Raw genomic sequence first — 17,115 nt, forward strand, 5'->3', positions numbered from 1 at the left:
GGTAGAAACCGAGATGTCTTTATGGCCCTAGAAAGCCTTACATGTTATACACAGGTTTCACAGTCATGGTACCAGGGCAGCAACTTGGTGTGATGCGAAATCAATTATGACATTATTTTTAATGTAATTAGCATGCTGTTTGATTCATGGTGGTCATGGCATGTTTAGCTACAAAATAATCAGCTGATAAACTGAGCAAAAAAGAGGGGTGTGATGAGAATTCTTGTGTCTTGGAGTCCACGTTAACTGAATTCATGGAAATGACTATGCAAACTAATGAAAAACCTGATTCTTGTGGTTGATTGGTAAATTTTGCAATTTCATGGTTCACTTGAAAGTGCAGCTCCAGGTAAAATTCAAAGGCAGAAATCTTTTAGAAAATTTAACAAATTTCAAGTAAAATTCAAAAGCAGAAATCTTTTAGAAGATCCGACAAATTTAAAAATTAGCAGCATCTATCAGACAAAATCAAAGAAGGGTTAAAAACCTCTAGTGATTGGTTAATTTCTCCAGTCCTCAGTATTTTTTTAAAGACAGAAGAATTCCCTGAGAGTAAAGTCCCTTAATGTTTAGCTCAGTGTGTAAAGCACCTGGCATTATGTCTCTAAGAACACACCACCAAGAGCTATCCCATACATGCTTTAAATGGAGAGAAGGAGGAAGGTGGAAATTTAATGATGCACTATGCTGAATCCAAAAGGGCTAGATTCAAACATGACTTCAGGATCATGATTCATTGATACATTTATTTTATGATACATGTAACTAGCACTGAAGTCAAACTGACTTAAGTCATCCTATCTCAAATTATATCCAACTTGGAATTCTAACTATAATTCACTTTTTTTCAGATGACTCATACAAATTAGGAGAAGATACACTTTCATGATTTTAGTATGTGGACTTAAAAATGGGCATTTTTCATGTTATAAAACAGATTTTTTGTGATAAACGAAGAACAATTAGATTCAGAATGAGGCGTTTTTCTTTGCTGCCAAAAGGGCAAATAACTGTTACTTGAAAATGCTTTCTTAGAATTTCTGTAATCTCTATTATAACTGAATTTGAATTAGTCTAAGGCAGTGTGGTATACTAAAAAACACCTTGGGCTTGAAAAATCAAACAGACCTAGCATCAATTCCTGTCTCTATCACTTAATAGCCGTATGACTTTAGGCAAGTCACTTAGCCTCTCTGAACCTCTGTTTCTTTAAAACTGGGTCAATAATATCTGCCACGCAGTGCTGACGCGAGAATTTAATAAAATAGCAATGTGTGTAAACCACTTAGCACGGTGCCTGGAACATGGTGTCAAATAATTGGTAGCAATTATTACTATTATTTCTGTAAATGCCTGGAGAACAAGGGGTGTCTTATTTATTCACCTTTGATCACCAGTACCAAGCACAGTGCCTGGCACTCAGCAGACACTTAATAAATAGTTGCTGAATGAATGAAAGCATGAATAAATGAATGATGAAGATGATGATGTCGTTCCAGACTACCAGTCCAGCATTTAAGTTAAGATCTTTATCTGGTTTTCAGGATCATCTTTATTTCAAAAGACTGTCAAAGGAAAATTCACTAGCCCTTGAGGCAGTGGCCACATGGAACACAAAATATACCAGCACAGATGACAAGGGTTTGCAGAAGTTGCACCACTGTTTGTATCTCTGATTCCTACTGAGAATTTCCCATGCTAAAGTCTTTTAATTGACTCCACTGAGCCAAGTGGACACCCTTATTTTCACCTCAGTGGAACTCAAGCTCCTCATGGGCAAAATATAGGACCCAACAAACAAGGCAGTTTCAAAATACTGAATAGTTGCCTCCAGTAGATCCAGTAATATTTCATGCCATTTTAATTTTCCGATCCAAACGCGCTACATTCAATAATAACTTTGGGATCATGATATATCTGATACATTTATTTGATGATAACTTAGATAAAAGTTTTGTCAATGATGGAGGTGATTCAAATTAAACAAAGGTGTTTCATGTAAAATTCTGTCACAGACAATGTTTCTCACTTGTCCCAAAACCAGTTCCATGTTTTATGTTTAGGCTAGTCAAACATAATACTTATTCTATTGAATTATCCAGTGATTATACCTTAACAAATTAGGATTCTTGGCCTATCAGTAACTGTACTGATTTATCAAACACTTGAGATGCTGACAAAATTGGGCCTATGTCTCAGGGTCTCTGAGAACATACAACATAGTGTTACCTAGGAAGCTAACACAACGTTAAAAAAAAAAAAGAAAAAAACAATACCAAGAGTGTGAAAATTGAAAACAATGCAGCAGATAATGTTCCAAATCAATGTACAGGTGAAATGATCACCAAAGGAAATCTTACTTGATATTGAAGAATGGCTACTTGTTTCTGGCACACCTGCTTCTAATGTAGGGGCAGATGAGGATTCTCGTGGCATTTCCAAAGTTGAAAGTCCTTTAGTAGCAGGATCTACAAACAGAAATATTATTTAAAACTCAGGACATTGATTAAAAGCAAGTTCAAGAACCTTTTTCATATATTTTCCCCTCTTGCCCAATTCTCCCATTCAAATCATTATATACTTTCTGGCCCTACTAACTACTTTAATGGAATCACATACACACTGGTTTCAAAGTTCCATGGGAGTTGCTTCCACATTACACTCTGCATGTGTTGCTATGCCTCTCAGAGATTAACGACAGCACAATTACCAAGCTAGAGCTCGGCATGCTCATATCACGTATCCTTGGACCTTTCCAGAACTGAATTTCTTTTCATACAAAACCCAAAGACACCTACAGTTGATCCACCTATATCATTCCACCACTCCACCTTTGTCTGGCAATTTCCTACTCATCACTTACATCTCAATTTATATAGACACTTCCTCCTCCAGAAAGGCATCCAGGACCCCCACCCCCAGATTCAAACAAAAAACAGAATCATGTGACCCTTTTATGCAATCCCAGAGCACCCTGTCCTAACCTGTACCAAAATGAACACGCCATAATGTAATTGTCTGTTTACCTGTCTACAACCTTTGCTAAATCATAAGTAATTTCAGAGCAGGGACTGTATCTAACTTGGAATAATTACTTACCAATAACTCAGATTTTCGATTTTATTAGTTGAGCAAGAAAGACTTGTATCATTTGCTTCTGCTGTTGACAAATGCATCTAAGGTAAAATATTTTCTGCATATAATATTGTCTTTTTAATCTATGAATAAGGGGAAACAAGCTGTCCCACATTATTCTAGGTAAAGATTATCCTCTAAAGCTTTTTGAAAAGTTTAATGGTTTATCATGGCAAACCCCTAAAACTTTTTTATAAATTTCCTTGACATCTTAAGCAACACTCACTGTGTATTGAGCTCAATGAGCAGCCTGGAATTACCACTATGGGCTTCCATGATTATAACATGTCCACCCTAAATGGCTTCAAGTTCTTAAGCTTCATGATATCTGTCTCCTCCTTTTCATGTTATCAATTGTTTTTCTTGCCACAGAGCAAGTCACCATATATTCACACATACATACAATATAAGTATGCAGATGCTATTCTACTATTGGTTGATCATTAAACTTATTAAGCTGTCAGAAATAAAAGTAAAATAGATCCTAGGTGAGGGCTGAGGAGAAAAGCTTTTAAGCACTGATTTTGGAACATCTATTTTTGGTTCTCAGAGGTCTTTCTGAATAGATACATTTGCCAGATAAATGCTTTCTTGGTAACAAGAAAAGTATAACTGTTACAATGTTTCCCAAACTCTCCAAATAAAGCATAAAAATAACTACCCATCTAAAATTCCTTAGTCATTAAGATATTAAAGATTAAGCTATTGCTTTTCTCTTAGGTATTCTCCACAAACCACAAGTTTAAAACATGCATAATTACCTGTCTTACCCTTATCTGCTTCTGTTTTACATTTGCTGCTACTATGGCATAATAATCTCACCGATAATGTAGAACAAGAAAGCTTAAAGGCAAGAATTCTTTAACAGATTATTGAGACTTTTAGAGTCTCAATATGCTTATTAAAATCCTTGGTATCTTTAATTTTAAAGAAATGTCAAAACTGTAAGATAGTTATTAATAATCATTAGTGTACCAAGATTCTTTAAGCCAGGCAATTTTTGCTCAGTCCTAAATCATTTTATGAAGCCTTCCATTTGTATATAGTTTAAGACAACAAATATTTGAATAGAGCTATACACTTAGCTTAAAATTTTTCTATTCAATTTTTTATACTGATGTGAAGAAAATGTCATGTTATTGATTCATTCATTCATCAAATATTTGCCACCACTCTACTAGGTACTTGGGATACAATCGAAGAACAAACCAGAGAAAATTTCTTGCCTTTGAGAGAACAGTGGGGACAGACAGACAATAATTAACATACATAAAAGTAAATAAATTATTATATATTAGAAGAATAATTCTTTATAGAAGAGAAACAGAGCAGAGAAAGTGATTCTAAGATGCCAAGTAGGGGTGGAAAGGTGGGGTGTGGTCCAGGCCTCATGGGGAACCTGATGTTTGAACAGAGAATTAAAAGAAATGAGAGAGGGAGCCAGGCAGGTGTCTGGAGAAGACAGTTTCAGGCTGAGGGACCAGCCGGTGCCAAGGCCCCAAGGTAAGAAAATGTAAGGAGTGTTCAAAAAATGGCAGGAGGCCACTGTGGCTGAATAGAAGAAATGTGGAGAGAACCATGCAAAATGAAGTCAGAGAACTAATGAGAATCAGGACCACGTAAAGCATTTTAGGAATTTAAAGGACTTGACTTTTTACTGTGAAAGAAATGGGAGCCAATGGAGGGTTTTAAGCAGAGTAATGGTCTAATCTCATGTTTTAAAGGATCACGGTGGCTGCTGCGTTGGGAGGATACGAAGGCAATATGGGTGAAAGGCAGGAGCCCAGTTAGGAGGCTATCGCAGTTGATCCACATGAGAGATGTTAATGGCTCAGACCAGGGTGGAAGCAGGGGAGATGGTGAGAAGGGGTAGATTTTGAAGGTAGATTAAGGTGGCCAGATAAAAGAGGACACCCAGTTAAAATTTAATGTGGGATAAACAACAGAAAATTTTTTAGTATGAGTATGTCCCATGCAATTTTTGGCAGATGAGGCCCCAATTCTTCACTCCTCTCTGAATCAATGACCGTTGCCATGTAACTTAAAAGTTCCTCCCACTAAAGAGGCAGAGTGTATTTCCCCTCTTGACTTTGGCTCCAGCCAGGTGATTTGCTTTGGCTCATGGAATGTTTGCAGGCATAACATGACCAAAGGCTTGCAAAGCTCCTGTGCAGCGGGGCTTGCTCTCTTGTGCCTCTTCCATCACCCTAAGAAAAATATTTCCAGGCTTCATGGGTCCCAGGAGGAGGCTGGCCACACAGTCCAGCCTAGATTAGCTCATCTGCAGATAGCCAATAGCCCTTGAATTGAATAAATGCTTATTGTTATATGTTGCTGATATTTGTACGTTTATTTGTTACACAGCATTATTCCAGCAGTAGGTACCTAATAGAGTTGTCTCAGTATACAGACAGTATGTAAAACTACAAGAGTAGATGAGATCACCAACACACTGAGTGTAGACAGAACTGAGAAAAGGACCAAGGACAAAGACCCTGGGGCACTCCCTCATTAGGGAGTTAAGGAGGAACCGAAAAAAGAGATTGAGAAGGAGTGACCACTGAATATGCAGAAAACCAAGAAAATGTGTATCCCAGAAGCCAAGTGACGTGGGGGTGATCAACTCTGTGAACTATTGAGTCAGAAGATAATATCTAAGAGCTGACCATTGGATTTAGCAGTGGGGGCCACTGGTGACCTTGACAGGTGAGGTTTGGGTGAACTCTGGAAGCCTCATAGGAATGATGAGTACTTTTTAGAAAGAATAGTATGGGAGAAAATTGGGAATAGTGATAGTACAGATAACTCCTTAAAAAGTTTTGCTAAAACCTAGAGGGTATTATGCTAAGTAAAGTAAGCCAGACAGAGAAAAACAAATACTCTATGATTTCCCCTATATGTTGATTCTTAAAAACAAAACAAGTGAACAAGCAAAACAGAAACAGATTCATAGATACAGAGAACAAACTGGTGGTTGCCAGAGAGGAGGGGGATGGAGGGATGGACAAAATAGGTGAAGAGGATTAAGAGGCACAAACTTTCAGTTATATAAAATGAGTCATGGGGATGTAACACACAGAATAGGGAATATAGTCAACAATACTGTAGTAGCTTTAAATGGTGATAGATGGTAACTAGACTTATCATGGTGATTATTTTGTAATGCATATAAACATTGAATTGCTATGTTGTACACCTAAATTTAATATAATATTGTATGCCAATTATACTTCAATAAAAAGGGGGGAACTTTTTGCTAAAAGGGAAGAAGCAAATGGGATAATAATGGGGAGAATTAGGATCAAGAGCTTTTTTTAAAAGAGAGAAATAAGATGATGTTTGTATATTCAAGTCAAAGATACCTTAGAAAAAACTAAGGGAGGAGCAAGAGGGGAGATTTCTGGGCGTACATCCTTGAGTAAGTAAGAGAGATGGAATCATGTCCACATGTGGAAAGGCTGACTTCAGACCAAAACACAGTTCACTTGCAGCCCCAGCTAGGAAGGCCAGGTGTATGGGTGCAGATGATGGAAGGGAGGCAGAGGAAGGGGTAGGAGGATGTGGAAATCTCTTCAGATTATGTCAAATAGGAACAGACACTGAAAGTTTGGAAAGAAAAGTAGCTATGAAATAATCAGGAGAATGGTAACGTGAATGGACCAGGGAAATATGGTGTGATGCCAGGTAGCTTTAAGGACCCAGTTGAGGTTCATGGTCATGAATTTAAAATAAGACCAGTCAATATTGTTATGTGTTTTTTTCTCCAGTCACACTCATCTGATAGGTACAGGTGTTGGTAGATGGAAAGGCAGATTTGACGAGGGTTGTGTTTAGCCATGCAAGTCTGAAAAAGTAGAGGTCAGGAATGATGTAGGCAAGAAGGGACTGTAATGACTGACTTGAGAAGGGAAGACATGAAGAAGGGGAGGAACAGTGAGAGGCAATAGGATCAATACAGTGCTGTCCAGAGACAGAGGAAATGGTAATCAGAGAATGGGAGACTTCGGACTGACACCATGGACAGGCTGCAGTTATTGATAATAACAAGTTCTGTGATATGACCATAGGAATAAGTAACTGAGTGAGGGTGGAAGATGAAAAAAAAAGAAGTCTCTGGGGAAGACGAATTTGAGGAACTGAGAAGCCAGAGTGTCAGAAAACACTGTACTAAGACACTGTACTATGTGTATTAATACTGAAATCAACAAGAATTAAGACAGGAATAGTTTAGGAAAGAGTAAAAAGAGCCAGGAATTAAAATTGTCAATAAATGAGAAAGTCAGGGTAAGTAATGTGAGATTCAGAGCTGGGTGTTTTTAAAGACAAGGTGGGAATGGTCTGAAGGGGGAAATGATGAGCAAGGAAGATGCCTACACCCTGGCCTTAGTCCAAGGACACTCTTCTTCAGGGAAGAGCTGGGTTTCCATTAGACTAAGAAGGGAAAGGAAACAGAGCACATGAAGGACCATGAATTTCTGATGGAGGAAAACTTTCAGGAATTGCGATAAGGTGGGAGAAAGGATCTGGACAGGAGATGTGCAAGGCCTTATGGAAATTAGAGTGAGAGAGATGAAGGGTGATCTGGGGCTTCTTGCAGGGACTGAACAGAAGGAAAGTAAGTACACAATGCCATTAGACTTGGTAGACTCAAGGAAATTAGCAATGGCAAGGCTGTGAGTCTGGGCCTCCCTTGACTACCACTGATAGAGGCAAGAAGGTCTGGGGAAGCCTGAGTCTTATTCTGAGCACATGGCCCTCCTTCCAACACTCAGCAAGGAAGGGTAGCTCTGCATGTCTGTGGCAGGTGGGACACTATGCAGATATAAAATGATTATGACAGTATAACCTATATTATAAAAATTTTAAATACATATCATCTTAATTGTCAAATGCTTTCCTTCTTGCTCTGGTAACAAATATATTAATATAATACCATTCTCCTCCCTGGTAGCCTGGGGAACAACCTGACATGAGGATGAATAAAGAAGGCAACACACACACACAAACATACATACCACAACCTATATACAACCTATATATCATATATACCCACCCTATTGACCTCATATAGTTTCCTATATACCCACCCTACAGACCTTATATGGTTTCTTATATACCCACCTGTAGACCTCTGTAGTTTCTAGGTCAGTGCTTCGCTCCATCTATATGCAACAATTTTCTTGGCTCCAAATAATAAAAAGGTGTCCCAGTTTCCCTAGATACCTTCTTACACTTTCTTGTTATTATGAGAATCTTTTTCTTCCCCCTGCCTGGCTGGAGCATGACCTCTTCCCAATACATTAATGTTCATTTGACAAGTTTTTACAGAGCCCCTCTGAGGTACACAGCTCTGTACTATGAGGCAGAGAACGACTGGAAATCTCAGGAAATGCCCGAGGCAAATAAAAGGGCTGAGCCCTTCTCTCAGGAGTTGCTTTTGTTATGCAGTAGGGGGAGAAGTGCTGTGTGACCTGGGGCGGGGCACATCACCTCCCCAGAGTGTCAGCGTCCTCTTATAGGAAATGAGGGATTATACTAGAGGTCCCCAAGATTTTTGCCAGTGCTCAATGTTCTGTAGTCTATGAATCTACTAAAATAATCATCCCTGGCCAATCCCATTTTTTCTAGAGATTCACATACTTTTTTGTTTTTTTTTAAAAATATGGGCTGAGAAATGAAGAAACATTCTGATCAGTATTATGATAACAGAGCAGAGAACTGTGTTTTAGGATGAGGTGGGCTATCAGCTTGTCACTTTTTCAAGTTAATCTTTCTTGGAAACAGTGCCTCCAAGGAAACAAAAGAAACGGCATTTGAGGCAGGAAGTGCTCGTACTATAACAACTTCACCATCAACTGGTGACCATGGATTAGAGTCTAGGTTGTAACTGGGCTGTTTTTGGTTCCTGAGGGCACACAATGTCTGCCAGACTGCTGATATTTGCTTAGAATATGTAATCAGTATAGACCCTAAATGATTATACAGTCAATTCTTAATCATTCCAAGCACTCTTTGCTTTATTTTAGCCCTTCATGATATTTTAGCTGTATCATAATTCACTAAAGTATAGCAGGAAAAAACAGAAAGCAATAAGAGTTCAATGAATGACTTTTGCTGTTTGAGGAAAACAAAAATGATACTTGGGATGTCTTGATATGAATTAATCATTGCCTCTTGTTGTCAAGGATGATCAAGAATTGAGTGCAGAGTTTAGAAACAACCAATACAGAAACATTTATGGAGCCAATAGAACCACATCTGAATCCAACACACTCCAGTAAGCAGGAAGGGTTCAGAGTGATAATGAGGCAATTATAATGTCATTCCTTGACATTATAAAATTGAGAGTTTGATGCATATCAGTGCCAAGACCCTAACAAGTAAAATGCAGAAACTTGAACGTTAAGGCTGGGAGAAAGAAGAGAGATGCGCTCACCTGGATCTTTCTGATCTCCCAATTTGTCTAGAATGTTGAAGGAAATGTCAAGGTACTCTCTCTGGATGGCACTGACCGCAATCTTCCTCTGTTTCCTCTGCCTGGGGACAATCTGAATCTTAAATTCAGATTCCTCAGCTCCCTCCTCTTCTGCCTTCCTTTCAGGGTTCTGTTCTGCGTCTGATTCAGCACTGGCGTCCGGCTTCTCACTTTCCATCGGATTCTCCGAATCTTCAGGGACTTTGAGGAGGACAGTTTTTGCCCCTGAACTTGGCATCAGCCCACCGGGCTTCCCTTCCTCGGTGCTGGGCTCAGGGTTATCGTCCAGTGACATCTCAGGGAGAGCAAGCATCTTCTGAAGGAGGTCTCGTTTTTGCTTAAGCGTGAGCGGGCTGCCACAGGAAAACTCTTGCAGCTCCTCAGGCTTTGATAATTCTTCGGAGTCTGTGGGGTCTTCCAGAGCTATGAGAGGGGAGTCCCTGTCACCCACTGACTGGTTATTTCCTGAGTCCTTAGAAGAAAAGTCTTTGGAACAGTCTTCCACACTTACTTGCACGAGGGGCGTCGTACTGAGGCTGAGGACAGAGGGGTGGTTGCGGATGGAGGGAGAGGAAGCAGCATCCTTACCAGAGGTACCATCGTCCCCTTGGTCCATGGTCTCCTCTTCATCACTCTCTACTATTCGGAGAGGGGGAAGAGGTTCAAACACAAGTGAGTCGCTGTCCGATGTTGAGAGCGTAGAGCGCTTTTCAGGCCCAGATGTTGAATCTGAGGACAAATCTATCAGATCTAAATCCTCTTTGGGAGCAGTCTTTATTGGGGAGTCCACTTTCACCTCAAATGTCTCCATGCAGTTTAACCTAACTTCTGGTATTACAGGCCTCCGAGCTTCTTGAAAACCTTCCATAGCCGGGTTCTCGGGGATTTCGGCATTGTCAGGCCTCGTAGCAGAATTCTGTCTAGACCGTCCATGGTCATGCTGTCTTTGCATGAAATAAGCAGCTTGGGCTGGAGGCTTGTCTATGTCACACCGGTCTATGCAGGACTTCCTACGGTGCTCATCTAGTGTAAACAAGAGGGAGTCTGCATTCCCTATATCAAGAGATTTTTGTTTTAAAGAGCGCAGCTTTTTTTTCTGAATGCTTTCTTCTCTCACACAGTGTAGAATGTTGTCTTGTAATGCACCCGTCTCTCTATATTCAGCCAGTTCTATTTCACCTGATTAAAACAGAAAAAGCTAGTACTATTTTACTTGGAGATTTCACCTTTCTCTTCCCCTCAAAACTTGGGCATACAATTGGCATCAACCATAATCATAATCCCAGCTCTACCAGAAGGTAAAACTGACTTCCTGGCCAAATTTTCATAAGGTTCATTCTAATTGCAAAAACCAGAAGACTCTGGAATGAGAGAACCCCAAAAGGCAGTTTAAGATCTTATTTCTGAAATCAGGCTTCGGGATAATTCCTCAGCTCTGTTCATTTGTGCACAGGAGAGGGGATCGCTTTTGGCTGAGGCGGATCTAGGAAACTTTATTCAAATTGTGTGGAAGAGAAGCAAACATTTTGCAACAAATCAAATCAAGCAATGGCCCTCTAAGACGATCATGACGTTAATGATGTACCTGTCAATTCACGTATATATATAAGAGCATATATATATATACTGGTTGTGCATACATATATATCAAATCAACGGTATTAAAAATGTGTAGTAACATAATAAAATTAAGATTTCACCCCCAAAAAACGGTAGAGTACAACATTTCTGCATAAAATTACTAAGAGGAAAAAATTCATACTTCTCTGAATATTCATCTCAACCGGCTGATATTTCACCATTTTGCTGCCGCCTATCCTTTTCAATCTTGCAAAAAAAGTTTGAGACTCTTTATTGCAGGGTCCAGTAGGTGTATCATGAATATCAGATTCATCAAAAACACTATCTTCTTCTAATTGGGGAGAGAAAGTCAAAATTACACTTAAGAGGTTATTCTCTCTTAGGCTGTACCTACACAAGCATTTCATTGAAAGCATTATGGAACACAGTCTGGGGTGGTTCTAAACCAGCCCAAGTCTAGCCTGGCTTGGCATTTCATTCAGGTGTCAAATTATTCATACGTTGAACACAGCAACTGCTACAAGTTTGCCCCTCATACTCCATGTCACAGTGGGCAGCATTTTCAAGAGAGGCATCTCGATATTCCAATAGGACCTTCATGGGAAAACTTTTCCAATGTACTTAAAACCAGATAACCAATACATGTCAGGAATCTGGGACACTCCTTAAATGTGCCTGCTTTTGGTGAATTTTCAGGCTAATTTGGCAAAAGAAAATTAAACAAAATGAGTGGCTGTTGCCCCTTCCAAAAATATATGCCTTCCTGGGATTTGAGAACTGGCATAGACACAGCCTAACAGTACATGCACCTTAAACTTTGTCAATGCAAAATACTGTACTCTACATTTGGCAATGAAACACACAACGCACAGAAGAAGCTTAGAAAAGCCACTGGTCATCTCAAAAGCTCCACAAATGATTATGGACTGATAGAGTAAACAAAGGAAAAAGAAAACAGAAAACAACATTTCCCCATATTAAAGTAAGAGTTTGCCACAGGTAGCTATTATGAATCCCAGAAAGAATCTTTGACTCTTATGGTCATGAGGCTCCATAAACAAACTGGTCACTTAGGGTCCTATCAAGCTTGTTTCTATGTTCTCTTCTATCCACATTTGGCTACTTATAAATCAAAGAGAAACCCAAAAACACAGTAATGAGGAAAAGGTTGCTATTTTGCAACCCATGAAGTCCACTTAATAAATTTTCTTCTTGCATCCTTTAGAAAAGCCAAAGCCATGTACAAAGCAGCAAGAGAAAAGGCTACAAAAATGCATTTAATACCACAGTAAATGGAATCAACCTACTCTTCAAGTTGAACATCATTGAAATCATAGTATTTGGCCTATATTTATATCTACCTATCTGACAAAATGAGCCTCAGGTGTGATTATGATTATTTAAGATTTCTTGAGTATAAGGGGAGTACAAGCATAGGGTTAAGTTTTAAGGACCGATCCTGTCTTAAAACACAAGATTCTATAAGTTAATGAAATTTGAAGCAGTAGATGTTAGACAAAGTAATCATAATAATCTTTTTGGTCGAATAAAAAAATAAGCGTTAATGATCAAAATGGATACAAAACTCCCAGTGAACTTCTGCGATGATGAGGAAGCCTATCAACACAATGATCTGTTTTATTTATTTCCTTTTAAAAAATACTCTCCTTTGAAAAATACAGTTTTTCGAAGAAATCATTGTGTAACTTCCCTTACATAACTTTGAAATAATTCTCAAAATGTACTGAATGAGAGAGATGGAAAGACTTCAAGATGGCTCCTCCCATCCAGAAAGGTTCATCTGGGATTGGCCCAAATACTGAGCCCACACTGACGACATCTATAGTTCAACTGAATCTGTCTAATTTCCCAGAAACTAGGACCTAACATATTCTTCAGGAAGGATCTGAATGGTACCAGAACTTAATGAACTTAGTTCTGACAGCTCTATCTCTGGCCAACCTAGGCTCTTGGACCTTTTGGCAATAAATGAACAGTGGAACATTGGGTCCAATCCCTCCTATCCAGACATTTCCAGAGCAGTCCCACCAAAAAGGAATCTATTAACACCACAAAGGGCCATGGGGCACTTGGCTTTCTCCCAGGACTGGATTGATGTTGTCACCTTTTACGAGTCTAGTCACCCTGTGACATGCACTAAAGACACACACCTTGGCTCTTCAGCTCTCACCTGAAAACATCCAGGCTGGAAGTTTATCTAAAGTTTCATTCTACTGCCTCCTTTGCAGAAAAGCTATCTATATAAAGAGTGTTGATACTGGAAATAATTTAAACCTATGCAGCAAAAATGTTTCATTTCAGTTGCTTGAAATTAATTCTTATTGAATAAGGAGGCTAGGAAAAAGCACTTCAGCAAATTTAGACTCCATTCAAATCTATGAGCACAAGGTCAGGAGCAAACTAGCGATGGACAAGATTATGGCTCCACTGAGTGCCGACCAAGATTTACTTCACAGTCCAAAGCAAGATGTTTCCAACATGTAGGAAAAGGTTTACAAAGCCTCCTTAACTTAACAGCAGACAATTTTTTTTTACAAAACACGATTTCTTAAGAAGGGGGTTTTAGAAGCATATCAATTATTTCTCCTGAGTGTTCATTTTAAATAATGAAAGCAGCAACATTCATGGGAAAGTTGGAAAATTAATGAAGCAGTAGGTCATTTTTTGACTCCAGAATGATATTTGGGGGGGCTCCTCTATCATCTAAGAAAAACATTGTCCAGAAATGTATTACGTATGCAAGCTAAGTTTGAGATAGAATTGAGATATGTAAAGTACCTTTTTCTTTTTCGCTGTATCTGCTTATGTTACTGTTGTCACTGTACAAAGGTCCTGCCGTGGCATGGGGCTTGCAGCTATGATACTGTGCATTGAGTGTATTGACTGTTATGTGAATCAGATGCAGCAGAACCTTGCTGATATCACAGTCTCGGTATGGATACTGCTCAATGAAATGGAGGGAGAAAAATATAAATGGTTATTTTGAAGGGTAAGTTTTTCCACTTGATCTTGCTAGATATTTTTCTCAGTCTCTTCTGGGTATAATAAAAAGAAAAATATAGAAAAGCAGAAACATAAATTCTTATCATGGCCTTATTTTGACAAGGGACTGTATTCCCTTCCTCTTGCACCAAATCATGGATGGCAACGCATGCCATTTTGTAGTTATAATTCCTTTCAAGAAAATTACCTGGCATAAACATTTGGTGTATGAATACAATTTTAAATAGTTCTCTTGTTTTCTGACATAATAATTAATACATAGATAAAATATGAGGTTCTGAGCATTAAGGAGAGATTATTGATCAATATTCATCAGATTTTGCTTTAAGCATTTTGGAGTATACACTGGCATGGTCTACATTTCTATTTTCATTCCAATGGCTCTTTACTTCTCGACACTAATTGTGTATCATGCATCTTCCTCTGAAGGTCAAATTGCTATCCTACAAAGATCTCTTAAATGTTCTCTCTAAGAGAATCATTCCACCCAAAAAATGAGTGACTACAGCAACTCACCTTGTAAAGGATGACAAGCAAGGCCTTCAACCACATCTGCCGGATGTGAGGTTTTAGGGACCAGAGAGAACAACGAGGCGGCTGTTGGAAATAATGCCGCAGTTGAGGACAAGAGCAGTATTTGAGCACCTGAACCACCAAGGGGAGAAGGTGTTTTCCCAAATTAATGTTATAGTCCATAACCTGAAATAGGAAAAAAACGTAATAACTGAAGGAAAACTATAAAGAACATTTATAAGCCAAAAGGAAAACTTTGAACCATCAAAACACGGGCGAAATATTTTACAGGTATCTCACAAAATAGTAATAGTAATGGCCAGTACACATAGAGGGGGAAAAGTCCAACCTCACAAGAAATTTAAAAACTTGTAACTTAAATAGTTTTAATCTACTTACCTATTTAATTTATCTGCTTAATTATCTGTTGAAAATAAATTTTATCTTTTAAAATGTCCTATTAAACTATTAACTAGAATTAAACTAGAATCAATGAAAACACATAGTATTGGTAATTATGTAGGGAAATGGGCATTCTCAGACACCACTGGCAAGAGTATTTCTCAATACGTTTCAGGAGAGCAATTTAGAAACATGTATTCAGAAGTAGGAAAAAGCACATAGCCTCTAATACAGCAATTAAATATATCCTAAGGAAATAATCTGACAGGCATTCCCAGATGTACGCATAAAGATATCCAGCATTATAGCCACCGCAAATTGAAAACAACCTCCATATTCAACAATATGGAATTAAATAAAAGATTGTTTATATGACAACAGAATACTGTGTAGCCATTAAATGGAACATGGTACAAATTTATTTACGTGATATGAACTTCATAATAAATTTTAGGTTTAAAAGATACATATATGTATATATATACATATTCATACACACAGCAGCCACATATATATATATATCAGTATGCATAAATGATCCCATTATTATAAAAAATATGTGCACATATACACACATATGTATGTATGCATGTATATATGAATGTACGTAAATCTGGAGCCAGCGACATACACCAAAATGTTAGTAAGTTATATTTGTCATAGGTTTCCTGGAGATTTGCATTTTAATTTTTTTCTTATATATCTAAAATAAATATGCATAATGTGAATATAGAAAGAGAGAAGTGAGGGAGGAAGGGAGGTAAAGTTTGGTATCTGAAATGCTGTACTCTCTCTCCATCACAGACAGCTGAGTATTAGGGGTGATCCATCTAGTTATCAACACCAGCAAGAGACATACATATTGCTCCCCCTTTGCTTCTCTGTGTTCATTGTATTAATGATCTATTTGAGCTAAATAATAACAGCTACCATCACTGAGTTCCTACCATGAGATAGGCACTGATTAAGGCGTTTGCAATATGTTGTCTCTAATCTTTCCCCCCAAAATCTATTACCAGTGAGCAAAGAAGCAAGGATGCTTAACAGTTAATAACAGTGGCAGAGCTGAAATTCATATCCATTTCTCTCTAGCCCCAAGTTCTACACCCTTTGCAGATTGGGACAGCCATTTCGGACAGTGAGATTTGTAGCATTGGTCAAATTAGGCATATATATACCCAATGATCTGTTATGTCTGCTCCTGGACCCATATCCCAAAGGAATTCTCACATTGGTGAATAAGGTGCATGTACAGAATGTTCATTGCTGATCTGTATGGGGTGGTGAGGAGTTGGGAGCAATATAAGTGTCCATCACTGGGGGACTGGATAGTTAAATCATGGATAATGTATACCATGATGTATAATACAGCAGTCAGAAGTAGCAGAGAAACATGAAAAAAGCCAGTGATGATAAGGTGACATGAAGTAAGTTGGATGATTAACTCAACTCTCCACTTGACGCCAAAATAGGAAAACGATTTAAAAAAAACACAACCTACAAACAAAAATTCCACACTCCTTTATTGTTTAATGGGTAGAGTTTCAGTTTAGGATGATGAAAAAGTTCTAGAGATGGATAGTGGTGATGGTTACCTAACAATGCGAATATACTTACTGCCGCTGAACTGTACTCTTAAAAATGATTAAAATGACAATGGAATATTACTCAGCCATAAAAAGAAACGAAATTGAGTTATTTGTAGTGAGGTGGATGGACCTAGAGTCTGTCAGAGTGAAGTAAGTCAGAAAGAGAAAAACAAATACCATATGCTAACACATATATATGGAATCTTAAAAAAAAAAAAAAAGAAGAAGGTTATGAAGAACCTAGGGGCAGGACGGGAATAAAGACGCAGACCTACTAGAGAATGGACTTGACACGGGAAGGGGGAAGGGTAAGCTGGGACAAAGTGAGAGAGTGGCATGGACTTATATATACTACCAAATGTAAAATAGATAGCTAGTGGGAAGCAGCCGCATAGC

At 38.5% G+C, this 17,115-nt stretch overlaps 1 protein-coding gene across 8 annotated transcripts in view; it reads right to left on the minus strand.

Annotated features, from left to right (window-relative positions):
* The window catches only part of UNC79 (unc-79 homolog, NALCN channel complex subunit), a 257,982-nt gene that overhangs the window by 73,110 nt on the left and 167,757 nt on the right, over positions 1-17,115 (minus strand). For 4 of the 8 annotated variants that reach the window (XM_082384432.1, XM_082384430.1, XM_082384431.1 and 1 more), the window contains 5 exons: positions 14,732-14,914; positions 13,991-14,153; positions 11,373-11,522; positions 9,572-10,789; positions 2,361-2,468 (listed from right to left, as the gene is read on the minus strand). In XM_082384432.1, the coding sequence (XP_082240558.1) occupies positions 2,361-2,468; positions 9,572-10,789; positions 11,373-11,522; positions 13,991-14,153; positions 14,732-14,914 (1,822 nt within the window). The remainder of the gene's footprint in view (positions 1-2,360; positions 2,469-9,571; positions 10,790-11,372; positions 11,523-13,990; positions 14,154-14,731; positions 14,915-17,115) is intronic. The other 4 variants (XM_082384436.1, XM_082384433.1, XM_082384435.1 and 1 more) reach the window with 2 other exon arrangements.

Source organism: Balaenoptera borealis (genome assembly GCF_965194805.1).
Source record: "Balaenoptera borealis genome assembly, chromosome: 3".
In the NCBI taxonomy this organism is placed as follows: domain Eukaryota; kingdom Metazoa; phylum Chordata; class Mammalia; order Artiodactyla; family Balaenopteridae; genus Balaenoptera; species Balaenoptera borealis.